The sequence below is a fragment of the Thermothielavioides terrestris genome, chromosome 3 (assembly GCF_000226115.1).
Source record: "Thermothielavioides terrestris NRRL 8126 chromosome 3, complete sequence".
Classification (NCBI taxonomy): Eukaryota; Fungi; Ascomycota; class Sordariomycetes; order Sordariales; family Chaetomiaceae; genus Thermothielavioides; species Thermothielavioides terrestris.
In genome coordinates, this window is record NC_016459.1 from 159,155 (window position 1) to 183,301 (window position 24,147).

Here is a 24,147-nt window from a genome sequence, read left to right on the forward strand (position 1 = left end):
TCAATGAATAACAGTCTCTTGGGCCGAATGAAGGAGGTCACTTTCAAGAGCATCCTGGTCCGCTGCTTCTTACAATTTATTCCAACATAGCCAAGGACACGTACAACATAGTAACTGTTGCCAGTCACACAGTCACAGCAGAACAAGACGGAATAATAAGTTGAGGAGGCTGGGATCCATCCAAATATTGCACTTGACCCAGTTGCCTCCCCTCAGAACCCCCACTGTCTGCACCAGTTCTTCATCAGCTCCGGCGTGATCGCCTTCATCTCACGCATCGTCGGGCTGCAGCTTGTCGTCCGCGCCGTGTCCATGGCGACGTAGCGCTGGCCCTCCCTCGCCGCCTTCGCCCACGCCTTGTACGTGTCCAGCAGCTTGACACCCGGGTTCTTGCTGATGTCCTCGGTGCGGGCCTGGCTCTCCTCCAGCGCGGCGACCCACTCGTCCAGGCTGACCAGCTTCTTGATGCGGTCGCCGTAAAACTCCCGGACCGCCTGCGCCAGCGTCGCCCACTCTGTCGTGGCCGGGTTGGTCCCGTGGAAGTACCCGTTGATGTCCTCGAGCGGCACGCTGCAGGTCACGCCCGACACCTCGAGCACCAACTTCGCGATGCCCTCGATCGGCGTCCAGTCGACCGTCGACATGCGCCCGAGGCTGTCGGGCAGCACGCCCAGATACAGCGAGCTGGCGATGATGCTGGGCAGCCACTCCTGCCGGTTCCAGGCGCCCTTGGCGCTGCTGGGCCCGGCGATCTGCCCGACGCGGATGATCTCAGCGGGCACGCCCGACACCTCGCTGGCCCGCTCCAGGACGAGGCTGCTGACGAGCTTGGAGCGGCCGTAGCCGCCGCGGCTGAGGCCGAGGTCGTGCAGCGGCCGCTCGGGCACCGGCTCCGGCGCGGTCCACGCGTCGACCGCGCCGATGGACGAGATGAACACGACGGGCACGCGCTTCGCCGCGCGGCAGCTGAAGTCGGCCAGGTTGCGCACGCCGCGGATGTGCGGCTCGAACGACTCGACCGGCATGTTGAAGTTGACGGGCCACTGGTTGTGGATCACGCGGTCGACCTCGCCCAGCAGCCGGTCGTACGTCTCCCGGCCGAGCCCCAGGTCGGAGCGGGACATGTCGGCGCGGAGGAACTCGGCCTTGGAGAAGTCGGTGCTGAGGCCGCGCTCGGCGTTGCCCTTGCTCTGTCGCGTCTCGGCGTCGTCGGACCGGTTGAGGCAGATGACCTTCTTGACGCGCGGCGACGACAGCGCCAAGTCCAGCATGTACGACCCCAGCGCGCCCGTGGTGCCCGTGATGACGATCACCTGGCCCTCGTCTGCCGGCGGCGGCTTATCTTCGCGCGCCGGCGGCATGTCGCGGGTGTACTTCTGCAGGATGGCTTCCATCGCGTGATCTTCCTGCTCGGCCTCGCCGGTGGTGGCGTCCTGGCTGTCCTTGTTCACGACCGAGAACAGGTATTCCGCTAGCCGCCTCGCGGTTGGGTGGCCGTAGATGACCCGCGTCGCAAGGGCCGAAGCGTCCACCCGGACGCCCGCGGCTTCCAGGCCGGCCCGGAGCAGCCGGGACGCGTTGATGACCTGCATCGAGTCGATGCCCGCCGTGAAGAAGTCCGTGTCCGGCTCCAGCTTGGGCGCGTGCAGCCACTTCTCGAAGAGCGTCTCGATGGACTGCGTCAGTGCCTCCCTCGACCGAAGGTCCATCTTCGGTGCCTCAGACGACGCGACCTCGCCAGCCCGTTCGTAGAGCTTGTCGATCTCGTCCTTGTACATCCGCACGGTGGCCGCGCGTTGGATGGTTCCCTTGCTCGTTCGGAGGAAGGGCATGTCTGGTTTTGACAGCCCAATCATCTGCCGCCCGATCTGGCCGTGGGCGACCGTTTCTTTGTTGGCCTTGACCACCAGGGGCCAGACGCTGTCGATGAACTCCTTGACCTCCTTTTCGCTCCCGGGGTGCTGCGCTGGCTCGAGAATGAGCGCCGGCTGGAAGCGGTTGCTGCCGACCACCAACGCGCCCTTGACTCCGGGGTGATCCATCATCCGCACTTCGATATCGACGGGATTGAGTTTCTCGCCGTTGGAGAAGACGATGATGTTGTCGGCTCGCCCGTGGTAGATCCAGTGGTCTGGCAGCGACGGATGCGGCATGTACAGGTCTTTCGTCCTGTACTCGTTGGCGTCGGGGAAGGTGTAGAAGAATCCCTGATAGCCGGGGTGCTTGTCCTTCCGCACGACGACCAGCTCATACACGTTCGGCTCAGCCGACTCCCTCCACTCACAGCCGAACAGCTCTGAGTTGAAGATGAAGTATCGCCAGAGCTTTTGGTCCGGCTGCCAATAGAAGGGAAAGGGGGTAAATCTGCACACATCACTTAGTGTCAGGAGGTACAGCGCTCGTGGGTTGCCAGCAACGTACTCTGTGGCCGATATGAGGTTCATCAATGTCACGCCCCTATTTACCAGCCTGTCCCCTGCTTCCCCAGCAAGGTTGCCTGCCAGTTTTCTTGTCAGCATGCAGCATGCTGCATGGGCCGCCCAGCTGCGATGGGAAGCTGCTTACCACCACCAAAGCACACCAGTTTAAGCTGCTTCAGCGCAGCGACGCCTTCTTCCAACTGGCTCAGTTCCTCGAGGATCGCGGGTGGCAAGAACACCGCGTCTGTGTCCGAACACCTGAGGCATTCCACAGCCATGTCCGCCGAGAGCGGGCGGTCACCGATGCCGAAGGCTATCGGAAGGTCCCAGTAGTGCACCATGAGTGACGAGAGGTAGAGGCCAGCGGCATGGTACATGGGCACTTGCGAGCATTGGCGGTCAGCAGAATAAACCGATGATAAAAAGATGGGTGCTGCTAATAGATGGTCGGTTTGCTTACTCGGATTCAGGATTCTTTTCGATCTGCGCGAAATCTCGTCGACCCAGATTCTCCTGCCCTTCCATTCGCCAAGATTGTGGTACTTATCGCCGATTGCCAACATCCCCTGTCTCACTACGATGGGTTTGGGAAGCCCCGTGCTGCCGCTGGTGTGCAGAACCACCCATGGATCCCACTCAGCCTGCTCGAACGTCTTGTTATAGGGATACGGCTCGACGTGCTCCTCGGAAAACCATCCTGCGACGGGGAACTGAGTGAGCACCAGATGTGTCAGTTGACATGGATCCTCATATTATTTGTTAAGCTCATCAAAGACGAGCCGAGTCAATTTTTGGGTTGTGTCAGGGGCCGTACGTACCGTCATGAAGGCGCGCATGTCTCGTTCCTGCAACCAGGACTGGACCGTGTCCTTGTACGCCGCGTCGAACCAGATGAAGTGGCAGTCAGTCTGCTCGAACAGGTTGAGCTGGCCCTCGAGTGTGTTGCGCGGCGAGATAAAGAGGGCCTTGTAGCCGGCCTTGATGACGCCGAGCGCGAAGACGAGGTAGCGGACATCGTTCGGGCCGATGTAGGCGACGGTGGGAAATTCCCCGTCAGCTGGGAGGCCGGCGACATTGACGAGCTTGTGGGCGACTCTGTTGATGGCGTTGGCTGCTTGCTTGTACGTGATTTTCTTCCACCCGTCCTTAGGGTCGGAGGAGTTGGGGATGGATACCCATTCGCGGTGGGGCTCGTTCCGGGCCCGATCATCGATGATGTCGACGAAGAGCCGCTTGCCGTACGCTGTCGGTTGCGCCGGGGTCTTCTGGGAGTCCATATTTGCGGAGTCTGGTCCGAGGTGCTTCCTGATCGAACAACCCGCTAATTTTGCTACTTTCAAGAGCGAAGGACATCCTCCGGGTTTTTATCATCGCCATTTACGGGAAGAGGCGGTGGAGGTCGCCATGGGGTTCGGCATCGTCGGATTTCCCTCGCGACGCGAGGAGGACGAGCGGACGGGCTATCCAACGAATCGACAGTGAGCTCCAGCTGCTACGTCACAGCCGGGTCATGGCACCCTACTTCGTACTCAAAGCTCGCTCGCCGAGGCCGCGGCGGTGTCATCCGGGATCCCCAGTTTAGGTCTTGGTTGTGTTGAAGGTCTCCACCTGCTGTTGTTCACGCGCTCACTAATCGCCCCCGATCTGCGGTCCGCTCCGTGGCGGAAAGCTTGCTCCGACTGCCGCACCGTTACGCTAGACTGCGGGGACCCCCGCAAGTACGCGCCATAATTGAGCCGCCTGGATTCCCGGGATTTACTGAGCGCGCAGAGACCGCATTGTGCTGATCACTCGCGAAGCCATCGGCTGCGAGGCTTCCGCGGTGGGATCACATATAATTGATCCTACTATAGCAATTTTGTTCTGTACCTGATGTTGATTGCCTAGGTAGACAGTAAGATTCCACCTGAACATCTGCGTCTCCAGCTAGATTGGCATACGTAACTCAGGTGGCATCCATTAATTCCAGGTGCTAGCGGCCAAACGCAAACGAATGGAACCCTAAAAAGTCAACAGGCAAATTCTCAGGGCTTGTTCTTTCTCAGCCGTGACCGGTCTTGCCTGGATGGTTCCAGCATCTGATAAATAGAAACATCACCGGGTCAGCGAGGACAAGAAGTTTGAACAACAGGCCGTGCGGACGCAGTCACCCTCCTTCGCAGGTATAGAAAGAGTGCTGCTGGCTGTGGAGAGCAAATTGAGATGAGAGTCAAAGCCGACCTCCTGCCGACCTCAAGTATATTCCTTCTCCTGCTCCTCAACTGCCTCATCGCCTTGCTTCCTCTCGTCGCTCCGACCCATCCACCACCACGTTAATCGTACCTACAAACCTACCTATCACCAGGTGAGCACCAGATACCTGGCTTTTGCCATTGGTTATCGTCATGGCTTTTCTCGCGCTTCATTTCTTCCTTGCGACAATCGGTCTGATCGGCTGCACGCCGGCAGACGTTTCTCATCGGACCTCGTCGCTCGATTCCTTGCTTCCCCCCCGGCAGTGTTCGGGTCGCCAACAGTCTTTGGCACAGCGAGACGGCTTTGAATACCACCGACGACACCACAGATCGGTCCGCCGCTGTCACCACATGCGACGGCTCGAGTTACGAAAATCGCGCAAGCCCCGCATCGCCGCTGGTTGAGGACTGCCTGAAGTTCCGCGACATTGTTTCTGGGCCCGGAACATGGTGAGACCAGCTTCAATACCTTGGGGCCAAACGTTGTATACTTACAAAGTTCTAAGTTGCGTGCCTGACACCGGACGGTCAATATTTTCACCCAGCACCAGCTTGTCAACGACCCCCTGAAAAACACATGCCAGATTTCTTAGAAACACATGCCAGCCAGGGGCGGCCCGTGCGCTCCCACCAACACTTTGCAGCGAGCGCCACCACAACCCCTAGCTAGCATGTCACAACAGGAATCGCAAGAGAACTGTTGAGAGATCCAAACAGTCAGTTGCCACGTTGCTTACCAAAGGAGAGGGCATTTGTAAACACGGATATAAAGCTGTGTTGGGCGTTGACCAGAGCAGCTTCTTATCGATAAGACCACTTATTAATAGAGCCGGGCTTTTGGGACTGTAGGCACCGGGCCCGCGGGACTGTACCACGTGATTCTACCCCACTTATTTCCCAATTCGCCCGCCACCCTTAGATCCATCTGCCCACCACACTTAGATCCATCATCTGCCCACTACACTCTGGCTCTCTAGCTCTCTCTGGCGTAGGCTAAATGGCTCAAAAATGCAATAAAATCCAGAGAACTCAATCTTGTTTTTTTCTGACTAAGCAAGTGGCCATGACTAAGCTGTATTACCGCCCACCAGCGCCTTGCTCACCTGCCCTGCCTACGCCTTGCGCCCTGCCGCCATGCTTCTGCCCGTACTGCTTGCCTATGTAGGTGCCTGCGTGGGTGCTTGCGTGGGTGCTTGCGTGGGTGCTTCTGTGGGTGCCTGGGTTACCGGTTGGCGGTTGGGAATGACGTCCTTGCGGTCCAACTCGCTCAGGTCGATGCCCTCCCATTGAGACGCATTCCAGCGTATCAACGGCTGTAATCCTGTCAACCGCGACGGCTGTGACCCTGGCACAATAGGCGCCGTCGACCGTGGTGCCGATTTAGCCTGTGCCAGAGAGAGCTAGAGAGCCAGAGTGCAGTGAGCGGATGGACCTACTGTGTAAGTGTAGTGGGCAGAAAGATCTTAGCGTGGCGGGCGAATTGGGAAATAAGTGGGGTAGAATCACGTGGTACAGTCCCGCGGGCCCGGTGCCTACAGTCCCAAAAGCCCGGCTCTATTAATAATAGAGCATCACGTGACTTTGCAGCTCGGAGGCTTAGCGCGTAGGAGGCGGCCAAGGCGGGCAGTATTTAAGCTTGTTCAACTACATTTTGACCATTTCAGCCAATTCTGCGTTTTCCATCAAATCTGCATTTTCCAGCCTCTTCAACAACACCAGCAACATCGTCATTTGGTACGTATTCTTGTGGCGACATGCATGCTAGGGGTTGTGGTGGCGTTGTGGTGGCGCTCGCTGCGAAATTTTGGTTGGAGCGCACGAGCCGCCCCTGGCTAGCATGTTTTTCTAAGAAATCTGGCATGTGTTTTTAAGGGGGTCGGCTTGTCAAGTACGCCACCGGCGCGTTCGGCGTCGACGCAAACAGCGGGCGGGACGGGGAGGCGTCCTACTTCAAGGTTGGCAACAACAACATCCGGGCGCTGATCGCCGATTCCATCGACCAGTTCAGGTGGGCAGACAATGGCGTCGATCGCGTCGCAGCGAAGGGGTTTATGTCCTGCGACCCGGATGGACTTCAGAGTGGGTGGGGGATCTATCACACTTGATCTGGTAATCCCATTTGCTTCGGGAGTTCTGGGCTGGGTGGGAGGATTTGGCAAGGTCATTCTCTCGATCCGGGGCCATTGGAGGGACGGCTGGAGGTATTGCTAGAGGAATTCTGGAGTAGACAGGAAGAATTTTGGTAATACATCTCCATGGGAATCAACTGGCACGGAACTTGTGTTTCATGCGGACCCTGCTCAAACAACAAAATTTTTCCTGGCCCTCAACGTAACGACGATCTATCTGAATGTCGATCATTCAGTTCAATCAGACCCGAATCTTCTGGCGAGCATACAAGTTGTGCTCCATCTCCAAAGTATCATAATCGGTGTCGTTGCCCTGCATCCAACTCCGCCATCCTGCCGGAGACACCCAACATTTGGCCGCTTGGTCGCGACACAAGAGCCGAGGTCATCGGATCAGGCATCCTCACTACGTCGACCATGAGATTGGACGGGTTAAGATCTTTACCAACATTGTCAGCTGCACTTGTACGCTTTCTGTGTCCTGGAGAGTCCGACGCCGATGTTCCGTTGTGGGCAAGTCCCAGAGAGGAGGTGCCGGATGGCCGCCTCGAACGCCGCCAGGAACATCTCCTTGCCTATGATTCCCACTTCGTCCTTCACATACCCCCTCAGGGAGTGCGTGTTTGTCGAGAATGAGAATGGTGATCCGTCCCCTGCGCACGCGGCAGCTGTGGTCTCGAATGATGTTGGGTGGGGAGGTTGGGGGATGAGGGGAAGGGTCGGACTCATCAATCGTTGATCCCTACTTCTGACTGAATGGATTCATTTATCCCGGTACTGCTTTGCTTACTGAGGCATCAAGGAATGGCAAGTGCGTGATCAGCGAGACACACTGGCGCTGGGTTAAGGGTGCATCGGCCTTCTATTCTTGCACACAGTACGCCACAGATGGGCTTGGTGTTCACTTTTCTTCCCAGTTTTGACTGCACATGGCCAGCACACTGATGTGCACAGATATTCCCAATTTAGCACATGCCTAATTACCAGTGGTTGCAGCGGAGTGGTAATGTGCGTGAGTGAGGAAGATTGCGTGAGGTTGTCCTCGCTTCCACAGGTTCAACTCCCTGCACCCACTGGCATTTTCTTTCTTTCTTTCTTTCTTTCTTTCTCTTTTTTTCTTTTTCTTCCTTTTTATTTTTTATTTTTTTTTTTTTTTTGCATGTGTGTCTACTAACTGTCTCGAGAAAGTCTAAGGTCCTAATGTGATCTAGCTTTGTTTCCTTGCAGCCTGTTACCTAAAGAAGTTGAGACCTGATAGTAGACTGTCGAGTTCGCTAGCTTCTACACTGTTGGTCAAATACTTCTTTCATGACAGTGCCCTGTAGCGTTACTATGCGTCCAACAGACCGAGCGCATCCCAACCCTGGACGTTCAACTGTGGGTTGATCAGGATTGGATAGTTGGCCACATCGGCCAAAGGCAGACAATCGTTTTCTACGAGAACCGCTATCACGAAGGCCAGTTTGCAAGTTCCCATTCCCAAGTTCCCTAGATCAACAAAAGAGATGCGCAGATAATACCTGATATCTTCGGAGGCAACCGCAGTTGAACCGCCGTCGTATTTATAAGGCTAATTCGGTTTTGATGAACATTCCATTTCGCGGCACGGAAACGACGGAAGCATGGTTGTCGCCTTCTCTCGGAACGCGGGTATGAACGTCTTCACCGTGAGGGCATTGCGGCTGCTGCCCACGACGGGGTTCGCCCACCGCGCTGACAAAATTAGGAGTATGGATTTATTCGCTGCAAACCCGGCTCAGCGTACAAAACACACAGCTACTCAACAGACATAAGGCAAAGCCAGTCGGTATGGAACCACATCCACCCGGCCCCTAGCGCAGTCTCCGACTATCGTACACCAGCAAATAATGCGCACAGCCCGCCTCCTGCTCATGAACGTGGCCACCGCAGGCCAGCACCGCGCTTGCCAAAGGCCAGCGCGAGCCAGCCGGCAATGAGACACATGCCGCCCAGCGGCGTGACAGGGCCCAGGAACCTGAACCGCTCGGTATCAAGGGTCAGGGCGTACAGGCTGCCACTGAACATGGTCATGCCGGCAGTGAAGAGCGAGCCGGCGACGGGGTTGCTGCTGGCTACGAGCAAGGCGACGGAGTGGATGAGCTGGAGGGCGCGCGCGCGTCGCGAATCAAGGTTCGTCATCAGTGATTCGATTCTGAGCTGAATTTTGGAGGGGTTGGGGCTGGCTGCGGACTACCTGGTAATGAGCGGCGGTGGACCAGTTGGCCAGCTTGTTGGGGTCCGTGATGTGCTTCTTGAGCCCATGGGCGCCGAACGCACCGAGCATGACGCCGGTTGCGCCGAAGACGGCTGGGTAAGTGGCCGCAGGTCAGCCGCGCACGATGACTGCGTTGTAAAAGGAAGATGGATTGTGTACCCCCGGTTTTCCAAAGGATGGAGGAGCTCATGGTGTCGGTTTCGGCAGTTTCGGCAGTGTCTGCGGTCGCTTCGGTGTGGATGAGGGGCGAGGTCTCGTCGGCTGACATCCAAGATTTGGGCCAGTTTTGGACCAGTCGATGGCGCGTTTGCTTCTCAAGGGATTGTCGCACGTCGCTTTGGAGTTCAGTGCCTTGGCTGGCAGATCGGGTGGCTACGTTGAAGCAAAGCAGCAGTGGAGCTTGTGTGAAGTCAAAATAAGCATCCGTGTGGCGCGCGGGATTCCAGGTCACCGAGCACAGGCGCTCTGGCCAATCAGCAGGGGATCCGCTTCCAGGAACAGAGCGCAACGGAGCGCAACCCTCACGATGACTGGCTCTGACTGTCACGTCAGGGGTAAGGGGCTCAGAGCTTGGTATAACGCACTGGCCATAGTTTCCCCACTCCTGGATATATATATACCACGCTCTGTTCAGTCCTTAGCTTTCCTTTGTACTAGAACAACGCACTCTCTTTACATTCCGATGCTCTGCTACGATCCTACCGTTGCATCTATATATTGTAGCTCGCTATAGTATATCAGTTATAAGCCTAGGCGCTCTATAATTGTATATAGCAAGTAACCTATAGCAAGCTCTCTCTCTCTCTCTCCTTTTCTTATGCTCTATATCTTAATATAACGATTATCGAGAGCAACTTAACCGTTATACTCTAGTCCTATATAGATTAGACTAAGTGGTTTATAGAGCTTAAGATCTTAGCTCTAAGCAATAGTGTCTAAGATAAATACAATTTAGATACTCTTGACGAGCCCTAGGATAAACGACCGAAAGTTCCTATAGAGAAAAATATAATCGAAGAGCTTTATAAGAAATATACTAAGGCATTAGACGTTCCTCTAAAATAAGTTTAGGCTTCTACTAAATAAGAGGTTGCTATTAAGCTTAAAGCTATATATAAGGACTACCTTATAATCTTTACTATCTAAGAGAGTAGGGTTAAGTCGTATTCGCTTATTAACTAGTGGATTATACCCTCTATCTACTAGCCTCTACTCAACGCTATATATATCGCTATCTTAAACGCTAGCCTTAGTAGCCCCTAGGCCTTTATCTATAAGCTCTATAAATAGCTTACGCCTATCGACACTTTTATAGAGGATATAGCTACTTACTAGTATATAATAGTCTTATAAGAAGCTTATAAAGTAGGTGTCAATCTATATAAATAGTACTATTTTTAGAACGAAGTATACCTATATACAAAGAGCTTCGATATCCTAAAGGTCGTTGGACCTAGAGCTTCTAAGTACCTTATTAAGGCGGTTGGTCATTAGATCGCCCTAGACTAGGCTCGCTACTAGCTCTCTAAGATCGAGGTACTCGAAGCTAAAGGATATCTAATTCTTATTTTCGATAAGCTAGGTGCTTACCTTAGTATTTAGATCGACAACGCCTACTCTAAGGGGCTTAGCTATAGTGCATTTACCTCTTTAGGAGTAGCTTAAGGCAATAGTTCCTTAGATAACGTAGGCTCTTATAGCTCAAAGCTCTACCTATACCTTTATAAGGCTAATAGTAAGTATAAATAGAAGCTAGTTGACTATTAGTTTCTTTAGATAGTAATCTCTAAAGTAGAGAAGGGCTACTATAAGCTCTTAGAAGTATAGATTACTAAAATTAAGGAACGCTTTAATAAACTAAAATAGTATTCCCTCTAAAAGAGCTTTTAAAAGCGGTATAGCTCTAGCTCTATAGAGTAAAGGAACTCTAGCTTAGCTCTCTCTAATAAAATCGTCTATACTATTATCGACCTAAGCCTTTTTAGCGAAGAAGCTTATTATCTATTTATATTCTCGACTACTATTACCTACTAGCTTTCTTAGAGTACTCTTCTTAACAACTATACTGCTCTATATATCGTTAACGACAAGAAGCTCTTAGTTCTTAGTACCTTTATACTATTAGGAGATAGTGATTATATAGAAGTAGGTACTACTACTTTCCTTATTTTAGGAAGAGGAGAGTGTATTATAAAGGGGATGCTAGATAGAGAGTAGGGGAAAAGAACTATAGACCTCTATTTAAAGAATATTGCTATAGTAGAGGGCTTTTATATTAATATCATATTAGAAACCGCTCTATATATAGCTAGTATCTAGTATTTTAGTCTAGACTACTCTCTATAGTATAGAACGTTTAAGAAGAGTATAAAGGTTAAGCAGTTGGTTTATAAGTTTAATATAGTTTTCTTAGAATCGAAGAACCTTTTCTTTTACCTTTATACTCTCTAACCCTTATAAAGCTTTATAGGCCTAGTAACAATAAATATAGTTGTTTATAAAGATAATACGAGATTATATATATTATATATACTTCGAGAGAGAGAAGATACTAAGGAGCTCTAATATAAGAGATCTAAATATCTAGGTTAGAGAGCTCTTTAAGCATTAGTATAGAGCACTAAGAATATTAAGATCTAGGGAATACCGATAATCGAATATAAGGTATATACTCTATTATATACTAGGGAATATAATACGCTTTATAAGACAGAGTATCGTACTCTACGCTTATTCTAGTATATCTCCTAGGACCTCTTTTTATTCCCTTCTAAGTTTGACGGATCCTAGTATTTCCTTGTAATTAAGGACAAATTCAGTGGACAGATCTAGGCTTTTACACTCTTTAACAAAGGTTAAACCGAGCTCTTTAATACCGTTAGAGCTTTCGAACGCTAGGTTAAACGGTAGTAGGGACTTAATATCTATAAGATCTACTAGGACAACGATATAGGAGTTATCGTATTAGAAGATCGTCGACTAATAGCTTACTAGCTCTAGGTATATAACAAAGGTATTAACTTAGAGCTTACGCTAATATATACTCTATAGCTAAACAGAGCTTTAGAGTAGGTAGAGTAAGTTTTACAATTAAAGAGTATAAAGATACTTATTGCTATAAATCTACCTATAAAGCTCTAGCTAAAGGGAGTAAAGGTAGTAGCTTTCTTATATACTATCTCGCCTAACTATACTTATAGTCTTCGAAGCTATAACAAGGTACTCTACTCTTAATTTAAGAACTACTTTCGCTAATAGGAGCTGACCTTCTATTAAACGCTAATAGTAGATTTATACCCTAATTGGTCTAGGATCTTTGTATATAGCTATAGAGTATACCCCTTGGATAAGGAGTATAAGGCTAAGTATTGAAAGAGAGAATTCAAAGTACAGCTATATAGATGAATTAAGTACCTAGTTAGGTATAGAATATTTAATATTTACTATATCTAGGTACCTAAGCTCAATAAGGTTATTATAACGAGGAACGTAACGTTCAACGAGAGGACCTTTTATCGTCTAAGTAAAGAAGAGCTTCCTACTTAGGAAGTTGCTATTGTCAAAGAAGTAGCAAAGTACTTAGACAAGGGGGTTAAAGAGACCTAGGACGCTAGGTCGATTTTTTAAATGCTCTACGAACTTAAGTATAGAGGACTAACGTTTAAGTCTATTACTATTGTAGTTCCTAAGTGTAAGAGTATACTACTAGGTTAAGACTCGGGGATAGAGGAAGCGTATATATAGGGTAGACTCTTAACCTCTAAGATGTTACTAGAACTATAGGCTTAGCTATAGAAAGAGCTTATAGATAGAGGTAATAATAGAAATAGGGGTTTAGCCGATAATTCTAGTACTCTTCTAGAGATTAGTAGAGTACCTAGGGATCTTAGGCCGGCTATAGCTGTTCTACAAGGTGCTACCCTTAGGAGCAAATATAGGGCTTCCCTATCTATAGAGCCCTTAGCTTTGTAAAGCGAGTATAAGGAGGTATCTTCGCCTATAGAGCCTATAGCTCTATAAAGTGAGGAAGAGGATATATTCTATAATACGATAGAATATATAGTAGAGTAAGATACTTAGCCTATAGGGCCTAAAGCTCTATAAATATAACCTTCGACCAATAAGCTAGGAATGAGCGTATTAAAACTACGATATAAGCCTAAGGAGCATCTTATATCTATAAGGAGGAGTATATAGATTTAGAAGCCTTCTACAAAAGTATATAAGAATATAGTTCTAAATATAGCTTTAGAGTATATATACATTTTCTTTATTAGGTTATTGGAAATATAGAAGAACCTAGGGCTAAAGTTCTAGACTAATTATTCGAATCCTACTCCCTAGGAATACTACGATAGTAATAAGACGTTCTTCCCTATATCTTAGAAGGGTATTGAGACGCTTTTCCTAGAGTCGTTTTAGACCCTATATACAGTGTTTACTACCGTTGCTAGCTAGATACTAACGATATATTATAATATTGAGCTCCCCCCTCTCCTAAAGAACTAGAGAGATTTAGAGAACTACCTATATATAAAGGAGTTCAAGGCGGCTATATATAAGGAGATCTATAATTTTATAAGCAAGGGAATATAGTAAGAGATTAAGCGAGAGTATATAAAAACGAGGCCTCTGCCGTTGAAGTAGGTATTTAACTATAAGCTCGACAAGGATAGTAACCTTAAGAAGTGCAAAGCGTATATCTATATATAAGGCGATCTATAAGACACTACTAATATCGCGAATATATATATAGCTACCCTCGTTATATACTCTTTTTATACTGTTATAGCGCTTATAGTGTATTTCGACCTAGAGGTAAAGCAGTTTAATATCAAGTAGGCGTTCCTAAATGCGAGGAGGCTAGATATAGAGTAGGTGACTTATAAGCTTCCAAAGGGATTTAAGAAACTAGGGATTTATATAGAGCTCTTAAAGGCTCTCTATAGGCTAAAGGACTTGTCGCTCCTATAGTATAATAAGTTCTATAGTGCTTTTAAGGAGCTTGGTATATAGCCCTCTATAGAAGAACTTTGCCTATTCCTCGACCCTAAGAAGAAGATAATCCTTATCTTCTATATCGACGACTTCTTAGTAGTTTACTATCGAGATAACGCTATAGCTATAGAGCGTATTATAAAGGGCATTAAGACGAAGTACAAAGTATATAAGTAGAACGATGTCGAGTACTTCCTTAGGATTAGCGTCATCTATAACTATAGAGCGTATAAAATCTAGCTTATATACGACTAGTATATTAAGAAGATCGCGAAGAAGTATAGTCTCTCCGATATCGTAAGCGCTTTAGCTATTCCTCTCCTTATAGAGGAGCTTCGCAAGTGCAAGGGAGAGGCGACTCCTAAGTAGGTTAAACTGTACTAAAAGCTTATAGGCTTAATCCTCTACTCTATAGTTATAATCTAGCTCAACGTCGCTTTTATAGCTATAAAGCTCTCTTAGTTCCTAACAAATCTAGGACTAGAGTATATTAAAGCGACGAAATGAGTTATCTAGTACCTATATACTATACACTTCCTTAGTATATAGTATAGGGGTAGGGTTGTTCACTAAGTGCTCTAGATTACGTTCAACGCATTGTATACTAACGATCTAGATATACAACGCTCTTCGTAAAGCTATATTATAATACTCTTTAGCGAGCTAATCTCTTAGAAGGCTATATAGTAAGATACCGTCACTATATCTTCTACTAAAGCGGAGTTAAAAGCTCTATCGTTTACTATAGCTAAGACGATCGCTCTAAAGCGTTTATTTAGGGACCTCGTATTTAAGATTAGAGAGCCTTAGAAGATCTTCTATAGCAATTAGCAGACAATTCGCCTTATAGTAGGAGAGTATATAAAAATTAACACTCGCCTACGCTATATAGATATTTACAATATATAGCTTTGTCAAGAGTATTAGAACAAGTAGTTCGACGTACTCTACTTTCCTATAGCGTAGATACCTATAGACGGTTTAACGAAGCAGCTTTCGAGATAGAAGTTCGAGCACTTCTACGCTCTATTGAACCTTTAAGATATATATTAGGCAAGAAAAGAGTAGGGGAGTCAACTATCTTCTTCTTAAGGACTATCTAATACTATTGTTCTACGCTCTAGCCTTGTATATTCTAACGATTAATAAGCTCTATTATCGCCGCCTTTCCCTAAAGCCAAAGGATCTTCGCCTATATCTCTAACTGCTCTGCTAGCTCTATTGTCTATATAACGATCTGCTCTAGCTCCCGATTATCAACTAGTTTATCGCTCTCTACCTACTTAGAGAGCACCTTCTACGCCTTACTTTCTATTAACGCTATAGGTATAAAACCGAGGGGATTATCTAAGGCTCTACTCTAAGCGACTGTAGGACCCTCCTATACCTACTTCTATACCTACTACTAAGGCTACTACTCCTCCGGCTCTACTATCTCTATATCCTCCTACTCTCCCTTCTCCTTAACCTCTTAAGGATCGTTTAAAAGTGTACAAAGCGTAGGGCGAATCTTTTTTATAGCCTAACCTACTGTTAAATAGGGGGTATAGAGTGGAGAATAGAGAGAACTCACCTTCTAGTCAAGGTTGTTGATAGCTATAGTCAGAGTGATACAGAGAAGTGCTATAGATATGTAGAATAACAAGATGTCGATTGATGATAGTAGTAGATCGAAGATCTAGGCGGTAGTACGCTAAGAAATACGTGCCTATAGGGCAGAACACGTATACACACCCCGCTTGCCCGATCAGGCCTAGCGTTGCAAACTCTACAACGTAGGGCGTAGGGCACCTTTATCTAATCTATATATATAGATATATAGGTTATATAACCCCCCTATTCCTCCTGCCCTATATTAAGTCTAGGCCTATAGGAAAAAACGGCAATGCCCTCATTGCCTTGCTTATCCAGATCCTCTATATCATCAAATACCCTTTAATTGAGCGCTACGACGTAGGGCTAGAAGTATAGTGCTAGATTGATCTGGATAGCGGTCAACTGACTTCTTCAATATCTGGTTGTTATCCGTAGGAATAGAGTTTTTACGAGGCCGGCTACGCTTATAAGCCGGTCAAGGTGCCTAATCAGGTATAGGAGGCTCATCGTAAGAGACTAGGCGATCTAGATAATCGCCTTTACAAGCTTAGTATTCGTCGATCAAGCGCTATATATAGTATAGCTCGTATATAGTCTTCTAGACGCTCTCTTCTTAGCTATAGCTAGTCTATTTAATTAGGTATTTAAGGCCTTTGTATATAACTTTATAGTTAAAGATTACGTTAACCTTATATTTATTGCCTAATTCGTTGTCATTAGAGGAGCGGTCTAATTGAGAGTCGACGATCGGGCTAGGAGGCAGCGTATTATAGCTAAAAGGATCGTCTTCCTAAGGAGCTAGGCGAAGGTAAACGATAGAGATAACTAAGTAGATACCTATATTAGCTAGGAGATCCAATTTGTATACTAGGCGGCTAATATAGTGCTTGATTAGAAAAGGTCTAACGTACTACTACAAGTACTTCTAGGATAGGTTGCCTAGGAGATAGTAACTGTAGTATAGGCGTAAATAAACCTTGTCGCCTATATTGAACTCAATGTCGTAGTATTTACTATTATAACGGCGCTTAGCGCGTACTACTACGAAGTCTATACTCAATTGAGCATCTTAGCGTAGAGTATTTTACAAAGCTAGGATAGTAGCCGGCTTAGTAGTAGCCTAGTTAGTAAGAGCTTCCAACGGTCTAGGAAGCTTAAAGCCGAAGAGCTGCTTATAAAGCGAGGATTTAACAGCTTTAGTATAAACATTATTGAGGTACTATTATAAAGGTACGATAATATCTAGCCAATTGCCTTCAAGGCGTTCGAATATATAGAAGCGAATCGTAATTTCTATAGTCTAGTTCTTACGTTTAGAAAGGCCGTCCACTTATAGGTAGTAGGACGTCGTTATTAGCAACTTAGTACCTAGAGCCTTCTAGACGCCTTACTAGAGGTTAGAAGTAAACTTATAATCGTAGTTAGAGATAATCGTAGTAGGTACGCCCTAGTCGCTAAGAAGCAGTTGGCAAATTAGAATATACCCCTATTCCTAGGTTAAATAGCTAGAATTGCCTAGAATAAGGAGGGTACGCTTCGATAACTTATAAGATACTATAAGTAAGCTATCGAAGTGGTCGTGGTTTAGGAGCTACTAGGGTAAACCGATAGCTAGGACCTTCGGTAGGCCTAGAATAAAATCGATAGTAATAACGTATATTAGCAAAGTATTAGATAGTCGAATCGGTTAATAGTTGCCTAGTTTAGGGCGACGATCTATTATATTAACTTAGCACTTTGGGTATAGTTTAACGTACTTCTTAACGTTATAGGTTTTATAGGCTATCGATATACCTTGTAAGTCGTACAACATCCACTCAGTGTCGAAGTGGTGCTTCTTGTTGTAGGTAGCCTCTAAGATAGTTTAAATTATATTGTAAGGCATATAAAGTGAATATAATCCATTAGGTCGAATGTTATAAAGAAGGCTATCTATAAGGATGAATAGGAAGCTAAGCTAAGAGAAAACCTTACTACTACCCTTAGTAGCTAATTCGATATTAAGATCTTTAATAATAGCGGTATACTTAGCGTTATAAGAGTATATAGCTATAAAGCGAGCTTAAAGGTCGTTATCTAGCTTTACTTCTATAAAGGCGAACTAAATGTTGTCGAGGACTATATCGTTGTTACTAAAGCTATTTTTATAGTTTAGATTATCCTATAGAGCTTTTAAACAGCTAAACGTATTAGGTACTGGGTTTAGGCGGCCTAGAAGGTGATAGATCTCTAAGTTGTACTATAAGAGGTAAATAGAGGCGTTGATAAGCCTACGATTAGCTCGCTTAGTAGACGATATATCCAAAATAGTCTAGTTGACAATGCCTTTTATAGAAGTGTGATCTATAAGAACAACAACTAGCTTATACAATAAGTAAATTGTAGTATATAGTTTCTTAACTACCTAAACAAAGTAGGCGACCTCCTATTTAGAAGGTCTATATTAGAGTTCCTCCTTAGTAAGGTACTAGCTTAGGAATATAACGAGCTAAACTTAAGTCGACGAGATGACAGTTCTAGACTTCTATTTATAGCTATCGGCGAGGTGGAACGCTATAACGCTAAAGCTATACTCTAGGTACCCGTCGATCTATAGAAAGAGGGTCTTATTAAGATCAAAGTAGACTAAAATAGTTAGGTCTAGCTTATAGATAGCGTCCTGAATAGCTTCGAAGGAGGCTTTCTTAGCTAGCGTAGGTTCGAAGGAAGTCTTAACGTAATAGGCGGCGCACTTGCTAGGGTTGCTATATTGTACTTAGCTAGTAGCTTAGCCTTTTATAAGCAGTATAGTCTTATAGTTCTAGAGAGGCTCAATAGGCTATATATAGTATAGGATTAGATAGTATAGAAATCCTAATATACCGATATACTACTCTAGAGCCTTTAGATTGTTTAGAAAGGCGAGGTTCTAAAAGGCGGCTATATAGTACTCAGTGTTAGTTAATCCAAATCTATCGACGTAGAAACCGAGAAGCTCTATACTAGGGTATACGATATAAGATTTAGCTAGCGCGATAGAGATATTCTTCTTCTCAAATAGATTAAAGACGGTCTCTAAGTGCTTAGCGTATTCTTTAGCTATATCGCTAAAGATAATAATGTCGTCGATAAATACTTAGACGAAAGAGGCGTAAAGGCGAAGCAACTGATCTATAAAGCGCTAGATATATATAGGAGTATTACGGTAGCCTATAAGGCATATTTTCGGCTATTCCAATCCGTAAAGGCTAATTAGGGTAAAGCGATTGTAGTATAGAGGATAGACATTAAATTAGTAGAAGAAGGACATAGTATCGATCGTAGTAATGAACTTCTTACCTTATAGGTATATAATAATGTCTAATTAAAGTAGCAGAGGGTAGTTGTCAGGTACTATAACCTTATTGAGAGTATATAAATCGATAACAACGTAGCCCTTGATCTTACTATAAGAGGTACGCTAAACGACAAATACTAGGTGTACAAAAGGAGTAGCCTTTATAGCCTATTTAAAGCGCTTTTGCCAATATAGTTCGTCGAAGGTAGCGTTAAGAACTTCGTAATCGTATACATTTAGAGGGTATTAACGAGTATAGATCTTCTAATACTACTAGCCTTCTATAAGAGGTACTCGTATTATATCCTCTTCGTCTTAAACAATCTAGCTCTTATCCTTCTATAGGCGAGGATAACACTTGACGATATCAACAAATCGCTATACCAGCTTACAATCTTAGGTATATATATATATACCCTCTGAAGTAAGTATCTCTAGTAAGTCGGTAGGTATCTTAAGGCCTAGAGTCGAATACTTCTCTAGTACCACCGGCTTACAGTTATCTATAGGCAATTCGAGGCTAGGATTATACCTATTAGTATAACTATTAGCCTCTAGCGTAAGAGGCGTATTACGCTTATTAGTAGAATCTAGGTATATAGGCTCAGGGCTCGGATTATACCTATTGGTATAGCCTTCAATACTAGGATCTTAGATCGATTAGCGTAATATAGGCTAGGCTAGCTAGCCTAGTAGGTACACCAATTGGTATAATATAGGTCTAGATTCAGATAAAGTAGTTAGCTAATATACTACGTCGCTATAAAGTATTAGGGACTTTGGCGAATCTCGAGAAGATACTAGGGATTAAGATAAAATATCGCTTATAAGTTGTACTGAGTCTCCTAGAATAGTATAAACTAGGCTATATATATCGAAGGCGGCTAATACACTAGGGTTAGTATACTAAATGGCGGTCTAAACTAAACTAGAGCTCGTAGTAGTAGACGATATAGTAGTTAAGACAGTCGCTATAGTCAATGCTATAAAGGCTATCTCCTAGGAATAGGCGATATAACCACTATCGTCAATATCCTTAATTCGGCTAATAGGGTAGCGCTTTAAAATAGTGAGAACTCCCTTAGTCGGATTTTTAAGAGCTACCACCTTAGGGGTCTTAGCGTTGACAACGGCGTTTAATATAGTAAGATAGCGAACGTTAAATATTATAGACCAACCTATCGAGAGAGGTTTATATTCTATAGCGATAAACGCTTCTTGTTTAAGCTATAAGGTGACGGCGTATATAGTCTTAACCTTATATATATAGGGAAACGTCTAGGTATATATAGCGAATAGTATATCGAATCCTCCTAGGATACTATGTAGGCTAGCGATCTTTGTACTATAATCGATAGAGGCCTAATATAGATCTAGGAAGTCGGCTCCTAATAGAAGGTTGGCGAGTAGCTTATCTACTACCTAGGTAGACTAAGTGAACTTAAGGAGGGCTAGGCTAGTAGCGGTGACGCCTAGTAGGTAAATGACGAAGGTCGCCTACTAGGTAGGCAAGGTCTTTCCAATACTATGAATTTAGCTATTATAGCGCTTAATCGAATATTTGAGGGTACTTAGGAAGGTTTTGTCAATAATTGAACGGCTAGTATCTAGATCGAAGTAAACTTCTAAGTCTTTGTAGCTAAGCTAAGCATAGGCCTTAATACGTAAGTAGATGTAAATACTATATAGATTGTTGATACTTAGGTTAGCTACTTCGGGGGCCTCTTATACCTCTAGGTCGATAGCGAAGTCTATAGCTAGACTAGAGCCTTTGGCAAGTAGGATATCGTCCTCCGAGGCGTTATCGGCGGTAGCAATTATATACTTTAAGCACTTGATAGTACTAGAAGTAGCTACCGAATAGGTTTTCAAGTATTTGAAGAGCTAGTTCCACAAATTATATAGGGTATCGCAATATCTATAGGTTCGACGGCCTAGGTTAGCCTAATTGGCTCAATAGTGGTGAACGCTTTTAGGAACGATTGTCTTGCTATAAGTACAGATATATACGTTGGTAGTAGGAACTATATTGAATGTCTAATGGCACTTGTAACAGGTTAGCTTTAAATTGTAAACTATATAGGCAATATCCGACTCGTCGATGCTATCGGAAACGGATAACTTATAATTAGCTTCGGCTTCGTTATTGGCTTCCGAATCGGATAACGTCTTTGAATCAACGTTGTCGATAAGGTATATATAGTCTTAGGCTCGATCGTTACGCTTAGGATCACGGTTATCTAGGCGGTGTTTACTACCTTAGTCGCGATCTCAGTTACAACGGTTATCGTCGTAGTTCTAATGGTCGTTGCTATAGCGATTAACGCGTCTAAAGAGCTTCTTATTAAACTTAGTATTACTAGAAATAGTAGACTTACTAGTAAGCGAAGACTTCTTTAACTCTAGGAACTTATTACAAGCGATAGTAATAAGCGTAGGCTATACTTCTATAATCTTATATATATAATACACTAGAGTATACTTCGTCTTAGGCTATAGAAGAAAAGATATAATAGTCGAGTCTAGACGGTTGTAAATAGTGCCTATAGCGTTATACCAATTTGAATTGTTATAATTGATCTAGCCTACTACGTATATAAAATGTAACTTCTTCTAGAAGAAGTTCATTAGGGCGTCAAGGTTCTCTACAATATACCTAATAGTTAACCGTCCTTAGTTAAACTTATCGATAGCCATTTAGCGATCTATTATAAAATGCTCTACCAATTGATCAAAGACTATATAAAGACCTGCTTAACACTACTACGAGCGCTCTTATATAGTAACTTCGCTATTCTACTAGAGGAGAGCTTGGCTAGCGAGAACTATAGGCAGGAGGTGCAAAATTTACTAGGCTATATCGTAGCCAGTGTCTAGGTCCTCTAAAAAAGTTAATAAATGCTAGATAAAGCAATAGATATCGGTAAAAATCACGTTCTTACTATCTATAACGATGCTTATATCGTCTAGGTCCTTGTAGCTAGGATTGAAAGTGCTAATGTCATTGCACTTGATCTTGAAGGTAGAGATACATTAGCTACCTCTAGTACCTATAGTATTATAAGAGTACTCCTAGTAGCTATAGTTTAGAGGAGGCAGGAAAGATAGGCAGTTGTTGTTTAGATAGCTATTTGGACAGCGCCCCCTATCGCTATCGTCTAGGTCGCTTAGGTCATTCGGATTATAGCCGCTAGCGCTAGGGGGCCGCCTAAGAAGTGATATAGCCTAGTGTTGGCCACCCTGAGGCGGCTCGCCCTAAGGAGGGTCACTCAAAGGCGACTTAGCCTAGTGCTAGCCACCTAGGCGCAAATTGTTGGGGTACGTAATATAGGCCTAGCGCACTGGCGGTATACCTACGGCTAGGTTGTAAGCTATATCGATATCGACGCTCTCTAAAGGAATAGGAAAGGCGGTTTATATACAAAGTTAAGTAGGCTAGACCGGGAGAGGTATACGGAGGCTCTCTATCAAAGAGGCTACCATTGCCACTAAGCGGCGGCTCCGAATTGAAGAGGTATATAGCTATAGCTCTATAGTCAATATAGGAGTAGCTAGCGAAAGCTCTTTAGCTAGCCTAGGATTAGCCAATAGGTTCTTAGTAGTCAACTAAGCAATAACATTATCGATTTTACTTAACCGATTATCTATATTATATATATATTATATAAAAAGCTCTTTTTAATACTAGACCTATTGGACGACCTCGCTAGTTTAAACGATAGCTACCTAAAGTTGACCTATAACCTCTAGCAAGTCCTTAAAATAGTTATAAAAGTTCGTTAATCTATCGAGTATAGGTCGAATCTTAGCAACGTTGGCCTAAAGTTGATTGACTATAGCAATAGTGCTCTTAAGCAAAGTAGTATATTCGCCAACGGTCTAGCTAAGCTACTTGATAAAAGGCTAATTAGTATCGACCTTAATATGTTCTAGGAGGTTTAGAATATTTTCTACTTCTTTAGAATTGCTCTAAGCATCTTCGAAGGATAGCTTATCGCCTAGTTAAGTATTATCAGGATCATCCTCTTAGCCAACGACGATATAGCGATAAGTATACTCTTAGGGAGTAGGCGGCTCTAGAGCCGAAGGAATAAAACCCTTATACAAGGTATATAACGTCTCTTCGATCTTCTTAGATATAGCAATATCGTACTTAGAGAGTTGCTTAGCTAGCAAAGAGGCGTAAGAACGAATGTTATAGCTATAATCGGCTATCTTGCCTATTACCTTGGTTTAAACTATAGAAGTCGGGTCAAATAGACGTATCATTGACGTATTAATAGTTGACGAAGGCCTAATAAAAGGTTCGTCGTTGAGCTAGAGAAAAGGGCGTTCCAATCGCTATTAGCCGTCGCCGCTATGCGAGAAGAATTAGATGGTTGATCGGCCACTGCTGTCGGCGATACTGTCGGCGATCGCCATTATATAGACTGATCGATCGATAGCTAAAGATTGTAATCGCTGTCGGTAGAACCGCTATGCGATTAAGGCTCTTCGACTAAACCGTTGTTCGAAGGTAGGATCAGGTGCTTCTAACGCTATCGACCTCGTCAAGTCGCTATACGAAGAAAGCGGGGGTTCAACCGGCTACTGTTGTTGGCAAAGCCGCTATATAGGCTAGTCGATTGATAACGAAAGAAGAAAATAATCAAGTCAATGATCTTATAGTCGTAGCTACCACTTAATACGGAGAAGTGCTATAGATATATAAAATAATAAGATGTCGATTGATAATGGTAGTAGATCGAAGATCTAGGCGGCGGTATACTAAGAAATATATACCTATAGGGCAGAACATATATATGTACCCCGCCTGCCCGATTGGGCCTAGCGTTGCAAACTCTGCAACGTAGGGCGCGGGGCACCCTTATCTAATCTACGTATATAGACACATAGGTCACATAACCCCCCTATTCCTCCTGCCCTATATCACAGAGCTAGTACCTTCTCTATAGTAGCGGTGGGGATTAGCTTATAGCTATAATTAAACCACTTATAGTGCTAGCAATATACGCTATAGCCATTATAGTTGTAGTAGGTTCTATCGTAGGAGCCTACGAGAGTGGCGTATATACAACCTAGGTATAGGATCTTACGCTCTATAGTTATTTGCAAGGTATAACTAAGGGGTATGTTAGAGCGATATAGTAGTAAGCTAGAAGGAAGAGCGTATAACTTACTCGACTAGGGGACCGTAGCGCTAATTAGAAGAAGGTGT

The 24,147-nt window shown here is 45.2% G+C and overlaps 3 protein-coding genes across 3 annotated transcripts; 1 reads left to right on the forward strand and 2 right to left on the reverse strand.

Annotated features, from left to right (window-relative positions):
- Positions 1-212: 212 nt before the first annotated feature.
- On the reverse strand, positions 213-3,697 carry THITE_2049581 (uncharacterized protein; the record flags this gene model as incomplete). The annotated part of the gene is made up of 5 exons (XM_003653722.1): positions 213-2,364; positions 2,422-2,497; positions 2,566-2,802; positions 2,881-3,130; positions 3,239-3,697. The coding sequence occupies 5 exons, from the start codon at positions 3,695-3,697 to the stop codon at positions 213-215; spliced, it is 3,174 nt and encodes a 1,057-aa protein (XP_003653770.1).
- A 127-nt stretch (positions 3,698-3,824) lies between these two features.
- THITE_160936 (uncharacterized protein) lies at positions 3,825-6,759 on the forward strand (the record flags this gene model as incomplete). Its single annotated transcript, XM_003653723.1, has 3 exons — positions 3,825-3,898; positions 4,949-5,104; positions 6,579-6,759. The coding sequence occupies 3 exons, from the start codon at positions 3,825-3,827 to the stop codon at positions 6,757-6,759; spliced, it is 411 nt and encodes a 136-aa protein (XP_003653771.1).
- A 1,614-nt stretch (positions 6,760-8,373) lies between these two features.
- THITE_2116317 (uncharacterized protein) lies at positions 8,374-9,482 on the reverse strand. Its single transcript, XM_003653724.1, has 3 exons — positions 9,179-9,482; positions 8,999-9,111; positions 8,374-8,904 (listed from the first exon to the last, which is right to left on the reverse strand). Exons 1-3 carry the CDS (start codon positions 9,285-9,287, stop codon positions 8,674-8,676), a joined length of 453 nt encoding a protein of 150 aa, XP_003653772.1. The 5' UTR covers positions 9,288-9,482; the 3' UTR covers positions 8,374-8,673.
- Between the last annotated feature and the right edge of the window lie 14,665 nt (positions 9,483-24,147).

What these genes read in the sequence shown, in the direction of transcription:
- THITE_2116317 (XM_003653724.1), bottom strand. Translation starts at nt 9,287, where the DNA reads ATGTCAGCCGACGAGACCTCGCCCCTCATCCACACCGAAGCGACCGCA. An exon ending in CATCCTTTGGAAAACCGGGG is followed by an intron (nt 9,112 to 9,178) that starts GTACACAATCCA and finishes CCACTTACCCAG; the next exon opens with CCGTCTTCGGCGCAACCGGC. An exon ending in CCACCGCCGCTCATTACCAG is followed by an intron (nt 8,905 to 8,998) that starts GTAGTCCGCAGC and finishes CGCGCCCTCCAG; the next exon opens with CTCATCCACTCCGTCGCCTT.